This window comes from Talpa europaea, assembly GCF_964194135.1.
Source record: "Talpa europaea genome assembly, chromosome: 14".
Lineage (NCBI taxonomy): Eukaryota > Metazoa > Chordata > Mammalia > Eulipotyphla > Talpidae > Talpa > Talpa europaea.
The window spans coordinates 69311217-69323887 of NC_140082.1; the positions used below are offsets into that span (position 1 = coordinate 69311217).

The 12671-nt window shown below is 49.0% G+C and overlaps 1 protein-coding gene across 1 annotated transcript in view; it reads right to left on the reverse strand.

The window, feature by feature from the left end:
• CAPN2 (calpain 2) overlaps window positions 1-9165 on the reverse strand; it is a gene marked incomplete at both ends in the record, with an annotated part of 48340 nt that extends 39175 nt beyond the window's left edge. The window contains 2 exons of the mRNA XM_084253125.1: window positions 4023-4092; window positions 8929-9165. Of these exons, the coding sequence (XP_084109251.1) occupies window positions 4023-4092; window positions 8929-9165 (307 nt within the window). The remainder of the gene's footprint in view (window positions 1-4022; window positions 4093-8928) is intronic.
• Window positions 9166-12671: the final 3506 nt, after the last annotated feature.

Below are 12671 nucleotides of genomic sequence, written 5' to 3' on the forward strand. Positions count from 1 at the left end.
TCATTATTACCATTTTGCAGGGGAGGAAACTGAGGCTCAGAGTGCTTGGGTGACCCGCCCAGTCACCCAGGCCTGTAGGCCAAGGAGCAGCAGGTCCTGGAAACTTCTTTCCCACTCTCTGATGAGCTAGGCTGTGGGGAGGGGCATCCTATAGCCAAACACCTCCCAGTCAGTGATCCAGGGGCCAACTCTTTGACTCCTGGGGGGAAGAGGCAGGGTGACCCACCACTGAGAGGCCCGGAGATCATTTACCAGGTTATCATGAAATAGAGCTGTGCTGTTTCAACAACTCTGACAGCACTGGAAGCCTTAAGTCCTCCCCAAGCTAGCCAGGGGCCTGGGGGGCATCAAACCAGAAGGGCTGCCTTTCCCTGAAGCTGTGAGGGCTGCAGTAGTGGGGGAGGGGGAGGGAAGAGGGGTGCTGGTGGAATGGACATTGGAGAGAGCTCAGTGAAAACCACATGGAGGAGGAGCAGCTTTTGAATTTCCTGGACCTCTGGGGACACCCAAGTGGCAATCACCTGTAAAAACAGGTTGCAACTAGCAATTCCAGAACCATATTTAGCTGTGGGGTCAGCCCAGTGGGGGCACATCGTGGGTCTCTAGCCCTTCCTCCAGATGGGCAGAATATTCTCTATTCTTAACCCACCAAGGTCTGTAGTGCAGGGGGCTCCTAGTTAGAGAAGTTCTGCAGAAGTAGTCTGAATAACTTTGGTGAGGCTTCAAGCTAAGTCTGTGCACAAGCCGTTGCTGGCAGCACTGTAAAGGCAGACGGGCACGGGAGCAGGCATGGGGGAAGTCCAGGTCGGAGGGTGGCACTGCCCAGGTTCACTGAGTGGGCTGAGTAGGTCTCAGGACAAGAAACATGGGCAGAGAAAATGAATTTGGTTTTGAGACACATTCCCTTAACACAGCCTGGCAACTCAGAGGGAGTCTGGGATTATGAAGAACACAGTAGAGTTAAAATTCAGATCAGAGGGGCCTCCCTGGTGGGGCAAGGGGTTAAGACGCAGCACTATGAAGCTATCCTCAGCCACCACTGCAGCACGAGTTTGATCCCTGGCCAGGGAGGTGACCCACATGGCACAGCATGCCTGACTCGCCTGCTGCTCCCCTCAGCAAGTGTATTTCAGAGTAGATCCACCTGCTCTGTTCCCCACTCTGTCTCTGGTGACTCCTCTCATCCCCCACACCTCTGTTCTGTACCCCAGTTCTGGTATACATAAATAAATAAATCCTTAAAAAAATTCAGATCAGGGACCTCCCCGGTGGCGCAGCGGTTGAGCGCTGGGTTGCGAAGCTGCCCGCAGCCTCTGAAGCGCCGGTTCGATCCCTGGCTGCTCCCCGGCCACCAGAGGAGGGTCCCACCTGGCGTGGAGACCTCTCCTGCCGCCCGCTGCTCCCCTCAGCAGTGTACTTCGGCCCTTCTGCCTGCTCTGCTCCCTGCTCTGGCTCTGGTGAATTCTCTCACCCTCCTGCGCTTCTGACTGTACCCAGTGCTTGTATAAATAAATAAAATAAATAAATAAAAATAAATCTTTGAAAAAAAAATTCAGATCAGAGCTCTTTGGCAGTTCTTGCTTGTAAAAAGTACAGCTGCCCCCGGCCCCCATCTTGCCTTCCCAGTCGCGCACCATCAGTTTTCTTATCTGCATAGTGGGGATGAAAATAATAACTTCAGAATTGGGATGACTGCAAGAGAGAATGCAGTGAAAAACAAAAGATGAAATTCAACTTTAGTGTCCATAAATAAAGTTTTACTAAAACAAAAAAATGTTGTATGAGTTGCACACCTTTGTATAAGTGACAGGTCCATGCCTCCATTCTATGTGAGATAAACAAAGAACTGTAGGTGCCATAACCCACATGCTGTGCCAAGCAACAGGGAAGGCTTTAGAGGAGCTGACTGCCATACCTTAGATTACTGAGATCACCTCACTGACTTCCATCTCTCAAATTTTTAGAAAAGACTGAGAATCCAAGTGGTGACTTGCCCAAGGTCTCCCAACCAAGAGCCAAGCCTGGACTCATATCTCTGGTCATGTGGCTGGATGCCCCTGCCACAGTTCCTGATGCTTCTGAAGCTGCTGGGACTTGGTGACAGACAGCAGTCCATCACTACCCTGTGCCCAGAAGCCCAAATAAGGGTGAGAGTTCAGTAAACCACATTCCATAGGCTGCAATCTAACCAGAATCTGCCTAAATAAAAGGCCAAGAAAACAAAATGGACAATGAGGCTTAAAAAAACTTTAGATATTACAGGCCAGTTACTGGGAAATTTGAGTAAGACTTACATTTAATCTTCTATTTGATATGCTGTACATCATGGGGAATTTCCCCTGTCGCCTCTCCACATGGCCTGGTAGTACTTAAATAGCACTTAAGTCCTATATTTGTTACTTGTAGTTGGGCCCTTGAGATGTTGGTCAACTTTGAAGTGAATGTTTGGTCGAGGTGTGGTACTTAGCCTAACTGAGGAGTAAATCCACATGTGTCCTGGTGTGCTTGTCTCCGCATTCTCTACAGCCCCCAAGGTTGTTCAATTTCTCTATCAACTCCTAACCCTGTTAAATTCCATTCTCTCTAACGAACATTCTCTCTAGCGACTTTTCGAGAGCATCTACTTCAGGTGCTCAAGGGTCCCTGGACTTCTATTGTTTGTGGGGGAGAGTCAGGAAATGGGAGATATGCTTTCTGCTGGTGAGAATGTACTCTGGCATCTCTGGTATCTGCACACAGAGACATTGCTTCACCGGGGCTTGCCTGCCTAGCCTGGGTCATGTTCTCTGCGAGAGGAATTTCTGCAGTGTGCACAGCCTAATGATTCACACAGCTGCCCCGACATCCCTCAGAAGTTGAAAATTTTCCAGGCCCCTTTATAGGGAGTTCAGCTCTGGGGTTAAACACACAGCTAGAGTCAGACTGTCTGTATTTATATACCAGGCCCCACTGCAGCTGTGGGATGAGCTTAAACAAGTTACTCCCAGGATCTTGGTGTCCTCCTTATAAGGTGGGCTTGATTACATTTCCTTAGAGATTTTGCAAGAATAGATTAGTAACTGATACACAGTACAGAGTCAATAAATATAAGCTGTTCTTATTCAGAGTATCAGAACCTCTATGAGGTGGGCCAGGGAAGGAGGTACAATTCAAGTTGATCAATTTTGATAATGATGATCTGGTTTGGGAACCAAATTGACGCTGATGTCAGGAAACAAGATTTTGGTTTATTGGAGCAAACAACCTGCTCCAGTGATCATGGGCCTGCATTTAGTAGAGTAAGGAAAAAACAGTGTATTCTCTGAGAATCTAAAATAATGGTCACAGGCCCACTATTGAGACTGCTTCACAGAAGTTGGAGGAGTTTTCACACCAAAGCTGAAGACCCCATAGATTCTAGTTCTCAGCAGGCACTATATCCAGAAACAAATAAGCAAGCAAAGTTTCCGATCCTCGCAGTCCAGCTTCTCCAGCTAACCTTAATTAGAAGAATATCACCACTGCTTCTACAACATTCTAAACACTGCTGTGATGCCACTGGCCACTGTCCGGCAAACACGCCATGGCCACTGCTCTGGGCCTCTAACTTGCTCTCACAGCCAGCAGCGAGCACCAGGGTTTCCTCTCGCTTCACACTGAGTCACCATCCCCTGTCCTGAACCCCAGAGAACTAACGGTTCACTGCTGCCACTGGCCTGGGGGAGTCCTCCCATCTGGCCTCAGCCCAGAGAGGGCCACTGGTAATAGAATCCTCAAGAGATACAGAGCCCGAGTGTGGCTGAAATTGGAAGCCCCTCAGTCCTCTAGTGGGAGCTCTTTGTAAGCTCAACAACCAGCCCATAGCAGGGGACACAGGAGGCCCACTGTGTCCTTCGGGGACAAGAAACTCCAGGAAACTTCTGGAAATGGAAATCACCAAGCTGCTTGGGAAGGGAGAGCAGCCAGAGAGGATCCCTCAGCCCTTCCACTCACAACCTGCAGCCAAGACCCTGCTGCCAGCTCTGGATGCTGGCATCACTCACCTAGGGCTCCTTGGCAGATGTCTGTGCGGGTGGCTCCTCCAACAATAAACTGGGGATCGTCGCAGATCTCCTAGAACAAGAACCACAAAGTGCTGTCAATCCAGTAGGCACGTGTCTTTGTAGTTAGGACACCTCAGTTCCCACTGGGCTCCCTTCTCTCCCTTGCCCTCCCCTGTAGGATAAGTTCTGCAGTTACAGTTAGACTGCATCCAGTCCTTCTCTGACCCCTGATCCAAGGGTGCTAAAAGGTGATGGGGGACATCCCTGGCTAAGAAGGGCAGTCATTGGACTCCTACATTCCCAACTACTTAGAGTGTACTTTATTGTGCTCCTTCCGAGGACCACAGCAACACCAAGTCCAGCCTTCTCTGCTGGGTATTGAGACCACCCACGCTGGAGCTGCCCTGCCCACTATACTAGCCCCGCGCCTCTGCTCCTGCATGTCAGCTGATTTGTCTGTATGGAATTCTTCTCTTTTCCACCCTAGCTCTCCTTTTCCATAGCTTATCATGTTTCAAGACTCACTTAAGTCTTGCCACCCCCTCCAAGAAGGCCTCCTTTACAGTGGAACCCTGAGCCAACTCTTTGATTCTGAGTCCCAGAGGATCTGTTCTCTGCAATTTGATATTTAGTTGTGCACTGCCTGATGGCTATCACTCTGTCTTCCTAACACTTAGATGCTTCTTGAGGAAAGGGGATGTCTCCAGCCTTCTGAATTCTCCCACAGGACCACAGAGCATCCATGCATTGCATCAATACTGAACCCTGTGCTTTGGTCATGTAGCCCTCTCAGGCACACAAGATGGGTGCTGTCCCCATTTTACAGGTAAGGAAACAGGCCAAGGAGGTACAGCAGTGTATCCAAAGTTACACTGCTCCTAAGTTACAGATTGCACTGGGGTTTGAACTTACTGTGTGTCTGCTCTTTCTACTCCTCCTGCTGGTAAGTGAAAAGCCTCTAAGGGTGTTAAAGCCCCAAGCCTGTCCCACAAGCAGACTGACAGAAGGCAACCTAGAACAGTTCGGGGCCCTTCTGTGTGTTTCCTGATTCTGAAGAGGTCCACCCCAAAGCCTAAATTAGGGCCTAAATCTGGCCCTCTCTCAACTTGGGCAACTGTGGTTTATAGGAGCCCTGCTCCACACCTCTTGGTCACCACCTGACTCTAACAGAAGTTTCTCCTGGGCGAGCGCCTATCCGTCTGGCTTTGACTGTAGCAGCTCCCCGGGGAGCACAAACTAACACAGCACATTCCTTTTATGCGCTGTGTGGTCACCTCCCTGTTCAGGTTGGTCTGCTCGGGGCATGACAGACACAACGAAATGCTTTTCTGTTGAGGCAAACAAAGCCAACTTTGGCTGAGGCCCACCAGCCAAACACTGAGCCAATGGGACGGACAGGGTTTGGTGCTGGGAGTGCAAGAATCATATTACTAACTCCCAATGCACCAGGCACTGACTCCAGAAGGATTTTTCCATTATGTTTCAGAAATTTTCTGTCTTTGGCAGCCTCTCCATAGACGGTCCAGTTCAGGATGGCACTTGGAGACATTTCAGAAAATTGTGCTGTGCATAGCATGCAGGGGATGGAAGTAAATACAGAATGTAACAGCCAAAGGAGTGGGCTAGAGGGCTTGAGTTTTGCATTCAGACCAGCTGGGTTTGAATCCTGGCCCTGCCACTTCTCCCATGGGTTCTATGACGCTGGCAGGTTACTGCACTTTCTAAGTCTGTTTCCTCATCTATAAAATGGGGATGGTGATGTGCCGACCACATAGGGCTGTTGTGAGGATGAAAGGAAATTACTGGGTATTAAATGTGCACTCCATAAAAGCAACCTATTATTATTTTTGAAGAATAATGATGATAATAATCACTGAACTCGGAGGCAGGTGATGCAGGTTGGAAGTTGAATTCAGTTAGCTGAGCTCCTCAGAGGCTTGGCTGTCTCAGGGAAAAATGGAAAGGAACACCACTTGCCTGTTCCTGACAGGGCCATCCTCATGCTCCCACCTGAGAGTGCTGTACTGGTGCTCCGACCTGATGGTGCTAACCTTGGGAGCTTCTCTCTCTCCTCACCCTGCCAGGCACCACCCTGGGCATCTCTGTGACATAGCCATTTCCTCTTCTGCCTCTTTCCCATCCCTGGCACAGTTCTGTTTTCAATGTTGCAAAATCCTCTGAGGAACATCAGTCCCTCCTGCCTTCCCTGCAGGCCCTCCCCTTCCTTGAGACCCTGTTTCACTTTTTCCTCCCTGCCTTTGTCTTTGATCCTTTCCTCTCCAGTGACTCAATATATAACGCATTTGAGTTTTCATCTAAAAAAAGTCTCTCAAACCAGCTGCTGCTGTCTCTTTCTCTCTGCATACACACACACACACACACACACACACACACTCTGATGCCATCAGCTGCTCCCATTCTTCAGTTCTAGTTTCTAATGTGGAATCTGCAGCAAGCTGGCTTCTACCCCACCTTCCCATTTATATCCTCTCTTCAAGTCACCAATCACTTGTTAATGTCCTGAGTGTGTGTGTGGGGGAGGGTCTGCCCCCAACAACAGTGTGTCTGAGAAGGTGGGATGGAGGCAGAGGGGCAGTCATAAGTTGTGGGTCTAAACACAGGCTGGACACAGCCCTCACTCCACCTATTTGAGCTAATATTTAACCTGTTAATTTCTTTAACTGCTGGATGGGAACATAATAGCCACCGTTCCCTGGTTGAGCAGTGCACAGCCTGCCCACCTTGAGCAGTGGCCCTGAGATGGCTTGAGATCTCCATTTCCCCATCTGGAGATTTCAGGGGACTTTGCAACTATTGGGTAACCTGTCTGTCTCCCCCCGCTAGCCCCTAAAGTCTTCAGAGGAAGAAACTATGTGCACTGGGCCTGGCAGATAGAGGTTTCAATAAATACTTACTGAATAAATGAAAGCATAAGTAAATGAGTGTGCAAATTCATTTTGTAAGCTGTAAAGTGAGTACATTCTTTTGTTTACCATGTTTCACAACCCACGTTTTATTTGAGGTTCATTACAATTCTGCATTCTCTCAGCCCACAGCTACTCACATTTTGCTCTCAGATGTATCATAAACACTTAAGACAGAGCCTGGCATATAATAGGCACTCAATAAATACTGTTGAATGAATGAATGAATGCATACAGTGGAAGGGCACTAATGGTGCTAGGCACTGGGGATATACTGATAAAGAATATGCACATGTCCTTGTAGTTCAATAGAAAGTACAAAGATAGGTAGTTATTGATAGGATTGGTGTGGTAAAGAAAAGGAAAGCCAGGCTAAGTTTCTCACAGGCAAGCAATTTACTGCATTCATGGCAGAGGTTCGCTGACCCCCCGCAGGGGTCAGAGAAGTCGTACCCATTCGGGGATAAGGGCAAGCTTTTATAGGGCAGAGTCTGGCCTTGGAGGAAGGAGGAGAATGCGGAGTCGAAGTTGCTTTTCAAAGAATTTTTTCTCTTGGAACTGGTTGTTCTTTCAACGCTGCTTATCAGGGCCCCGTGCAAACTGGGCAGAGCCGGCTCCCAGGATGCAGGTGGTGGAGCAGTTTCAAACTCCCCACCTCTGAACTCCATCTCTGCCCTGGCCTCACCTCGACCTTACAGTTATGAAAGCACTATGAAGAAAATTAGCAGAGTTCAGTGATAAAGAAAAACAAGATGGCGAGAGTGCTGCTACAATTGGTCAGAAAGATGTCTCTGGGGAAGGATCATTGTCCATGGCAGGTGAGAAGGCCCAAGGCAGGAAGGAACTGGGTGCCTTTGAGAAACTGAAAGGCGGCTGGACCTTGTGGACCAGTGAGGAGAGGAAAGCATTTAACCATCTCCTCTTCTAGATGAAGAAGCAGAGGCAGAGAGGGTAAATGGCTTGGGCAGACTGGTAAGCTACCAACTCAAGTTCTCCCAGCCAAGGCACCTCCTACTGCACTTGCTGCCTTTGGGCTGGGTTTGGTGTAACAGAAGGTGACCCGGAGGCTCTGAGGCGTGAAAGCCAGGCAGGGATGCTTATTTTCATAACAGGAATCCAGAGGTTGGACTGCCCAGGAAGTTATGTTTAAGTTTGGAAAGGGAAGCACCATCAGGTGTCCCGAGCAAGGGGAGCCAGCAGGGGTTCCGCCAGAAACAATATGGACAACTAGGTCAGTGAGGAGACAGTCCTGAGACCTGCCAACGGAGAGACAGACAGTGGGGTGTGTGTGGGGAGAAGGGGTTGAGGTGGATAGGAGAGGCGCAGGGACCCCTGAGTTCCCCTGAGATTCCGGGCCAGCAGAATGAGGAGAAACTGAATCCTTATTGCAGTTTCTGTCCTTAAACACCAGCCTTAACAGGAAGCGGTCTCTCCAGTTCCCATTTGGAAAAATAAATAGGAAACTCTATTGCATAAATCCAACCATGACTGAGTGACAAAGCGACCAGGCTGTGGACTTGCCTCCTCCCTGAAGCAGCTAGAACCCGAGTTAGAGATTAACTTTTCCTAGGCGTGTATCACCTCCCACCCTCCTTGCCCCACAGACCCCCCACCCCACCCCACCCACTCTCTCTCTATGGAGTCCACTCAAAGTTCCCCCCAGGCCCCCGGCGGGCCTGCTCCCGGGCTTTGCGGGCGTCTGGCGCCTCGGCCAGTCCGGGGGCAGCGCTGAGTGGAAGAGCCCCCACGCGGGCTCCGAGGCCGCGGCCAGCGGGGAGCCTCCCGGCCCGGCCGCCCGCAGAGTAACTGGGCGGCAAAGCGCAGGGAGAGGGAGCGCGCGCGCGGGGACCGGGTGCCCTGGGCGCGCGCGGGCTCTGCGCCGCGTTCCTCCCGCCGCCGGCCCGGGGCACTCGGTGGCCCGGAGGCCTGAGCGCCCGCGGCCCCCACGCCCGCCCGCCCCGGCATCCTGCCGCGCTCCCTACCGTGGGCCGCTTCCACTCGATGCCCCGAGTCTTGCTGGAGTGGGGTCCCAGCTCCTTGAAGCCCAGGGAAGAAGGGATGGCCGGGAAGGAGGGGTCCTGGAAGAGCGCCCCGGCCTCCAAGCACTGGTCCCGCAGCACCTCGTAGTCCTGGTTGAGGTACTTGATGGCCTTCTCGTGCGACCCCAGCCCCTCGGCAGCCTCCCTGTCCTTTACCAGCTTGTACGCGATCCCCGCCATGGTGCGCGGCGCGGGCTGCAGGGGAGCGAGCGGCGGGCCGGGCGCGGGCGCAGGGGGGTGCGGGCGCAGGAGGGTGCGGCAGGGCCGGATCCGCCGCTGGACTGCGCTGCGCCCGGCCGGCGGGTGAGTCACCCGCGGGAAGCGCCCTCCGCCGCGGGGTGTGGCCTCGGCGAGGCCTGCTCGGCACCCGGCCGGCCGCCCCGGGTCTGCAGTGCGCCGGCCGCCGGCGGCCGCGGGCCGGTGCTGCCACCTGCGGACAGCCCCGGGATGGGCCTCTCGTCCGGGTGGAGAAGTTGGGTGGCAAACAGAAAGGCCTTAGGCAATGCCCCCTCCCCCCTCCAGGGGAAGAAGGGTCAAAGTTGACTTAAGTGGAGCTATTTAAAGATGGGGCAGGGACAGCCACTCCAGAGGCATTACAAGAATAGGACCAAGAAGCCAGAAGGAGAATATCCCGTCTGAAAGGTCTGCTAAAAATGAACCTTTGCCTACTGTTACCCTGTGACCCGTCAGCTTCGCCAATCCGTGAAGTGCCAGTCTAACCTTGTTTGTCGGCAGCAGTAACCTCATCCTCTCTTTCCATAAAAATCCCTGCCTTTCCCCCCTCCTCAGGACACTATTTGGATTTCTACAGAAAGCTGTGCTCCTCGAATTATATTCTTTGATCCCAAATAAACCCTTGGTTACCTCTCATTTTGGTTCGTTAGTTTAGGTTGACAGAAGGGTGAAACCGAAGGCTGGGCACTATGACTCTCCAGGAAACACCCTGTGAGTCAGTAGATGAGGCGGTGAGGTTCAGGAGATTAAATTGGCGGCCTCATTGGGTCCCGGAATTGATGCCGCTTTCCTAAGGGCTGTGCATACTTATTTAACCCTCCCAGCGACTCTGTAAGAAGCTGATGGTACTTTACACCTGCAATCCGTTTTACAGACGAGAAACCTGAGCATTCCCCAGTGTCCCACAACTAGTCACAGGCAGAAAAGGATTCTGAGTCCCCAAGGTCTGCTATGATTATCATGCTACTGATCAGCTGTTTGATCACACATAGAGTTGCCAGACGTGGCAAATAAAAATATATTTTTTATTTGCAGTTAAATGTGAATTTCAGATAAACAGCAATAATTTTCTTGCAGCAAAAGCAGGTCCCAAATGTTGCATGGGGACATACTTACACTAAAAATATTAGTCCTTGTTTATCTGAAACTTGCACTTAACTTGGAGGAGTGAGTCAATATTGGTGAAACACTTAGAAAAGTGTCTGTGTTAGTTGTCACTGTGACTACTCTGTTAGAGTGATGCATGAAATTCCAATTAGATTGAAGGACTCAGCCTTCCTTCCTTCCCCATACTACATGGAAGAATTTGTGTTTCGGTGGAAAACTATGCATTGCTTAGAGTACTGAATCTTAATGAATGTGCCTTCTCCACAGGATACTTGACAATATCTCAAGACATTTTTTGTTGTTGTGACTGGGGAATAGAGTGCTCCTGGCCTCCACTGGGTAGAAGTCAGTTATGCTTCTAAGTCTCTAACAGTACCAGGGACAGTCCCAGCAACACAAGATGATCTGGTCCAAGATGTGCATAGTACCCAGGTTAAAGAAACCCTGGTTTAGAGTTCCTCCTTCAAGTTGTCTAATTCTCGCACTTGCTTTTCAATAATTTTCCTGTAGGTATGCAAATGAATTCTGTTCAACAGAGGGACTTCTCTCCCCACACCAGAGGCCAGTTTTTGCCACCTTCATTTCAATATTCTTTGCTTCATTAACTCTGGCCGCCTTTGACTTCTTCTTTGAACCAGTTATAGCATCTGCTTAGTTGCCTCATTTAATTAATGAATTAAATGAAAAATTTTAAATGTGTATTTTATAGTGTGAATGTCATAATATTATAGGTATGGATTGCAGAGAAAGTGGCATTTATTGATCTTAAAGGTAATTTGAAATTTGAATATTCAGGATTTTTCTGTGAAACAATGACCTGTCACAAAAAACTTAAAAGTCTTTGGAATTAAAAAAAAAAAATCCCGGGTGTCCTAAGAAATGCTAGGTGAAGCTCAGTCACATGGCCAGGGTATCAGAGATCTGTAGTGGTTTGTGCCTTTGAGCAATGCCTTTGTGCTATTTGAGCTATTTGTGCCTTTGAGCTATTTAACAACCTATGTAAGTTGCAGAAAATTGATAGCAATGCAAATAATTCTTGCCCAAATATATGCAAATGGATTTTCTCTGGTGACTGTTGCATGGGAGGGCTGTTGCACCCTTACTGCCTGTTGCTCCCCAGATCCTAAATATCTTGGCTGCTAGGAGGGAGTGAGGATATGTGAATTGCATTTGGCATGTTAAGGTAATATTTCTCCACCCCTCCAGTAGAAGGCAGCTCTTGCTTGCAGCTTCTGTAGCCAGTTGCTTCCTGGTGCTTTTCCTGATGGATTTGCTGGCAGTCTGCTTTGTATGAGCCATGAGATAGAGGCCACCTTACTTTCTCCCCTTCTCTGAACACAACTAGAGTATGTTTAACACACTCGTCAAGTGGTTCTGAAACTCAGTCAAGTTGGAGAACACCTGACCTCTTAACTACAACTAGTGATGTTGTGCTGTCAGTGTCACAAAGGGCAGTAATCCATATGGCCCAGCTAGAATGACCATACAAATATTTTTTATGTTAAATTAAAATCTGTACCCCTTTAAGTTCATTATTAGTCCCAGTTTTCCTTCTGGCGCAACCCAGAATTGAAGACACTCTCCATTCTTCACGACAATCTGTAAACAGTCAGGTTAGCACCAAGTGCACAAAATCCCAAGAAAAGTATCTCCATTTTCTATAAATACTTCTCAACCATGTTATTTATTTTACCATCACCCATTAAGAGCCTATAATGTGCAAATGACATAAAAAAGGCTAAGGCTGTCCACTACTAAAAGTTACTTTTTGAAAGAGTAAAATAATCTCTCATGTAAGTATAAATATATGTCACATATTCTATTTAGCTCATTTATGAATGAGAGAATCAACAAGTATTGTTCAAAGGTTATCCAAAAGAGCAGCCTATTAGAATAAGGGATTGAATTTGTTAATTGATGCAAACCCAAGGGAAAGAAGCGGTTTGATGAAATCTAAAAGACCTACTTCAACAACACCTGAATGATAAGGAAGCAAAACAGCCTTGTTACGGATATGGAAAAAGCTTGAGTGGTCTGAATAGAAGATCAAGCCGCTCCAGCATTCCCTTAAGCCAAAACCTAATCCAGAGCAAGGCCCTAACTCTTTTTAGTTCTATGAAGACTAAGAGAGGTGAGGAAGCTGCAAAAGAAAAGTTTGAAGCTAGCAGAGATTGGCGAAAGGAAAGAAACCATCTCCATAACAAAAAAGTATAAAGTGAAGCAGCAAGTGCTGATAGAGACTGTAGCAAGTTATCCAGAAGGGCTCTAGCTGAGATCATTGAGGAAGACGGCTACACTAAACAACAGGTTTTCAACACAGACAAGATAGTCTTCTATTGGAAGAA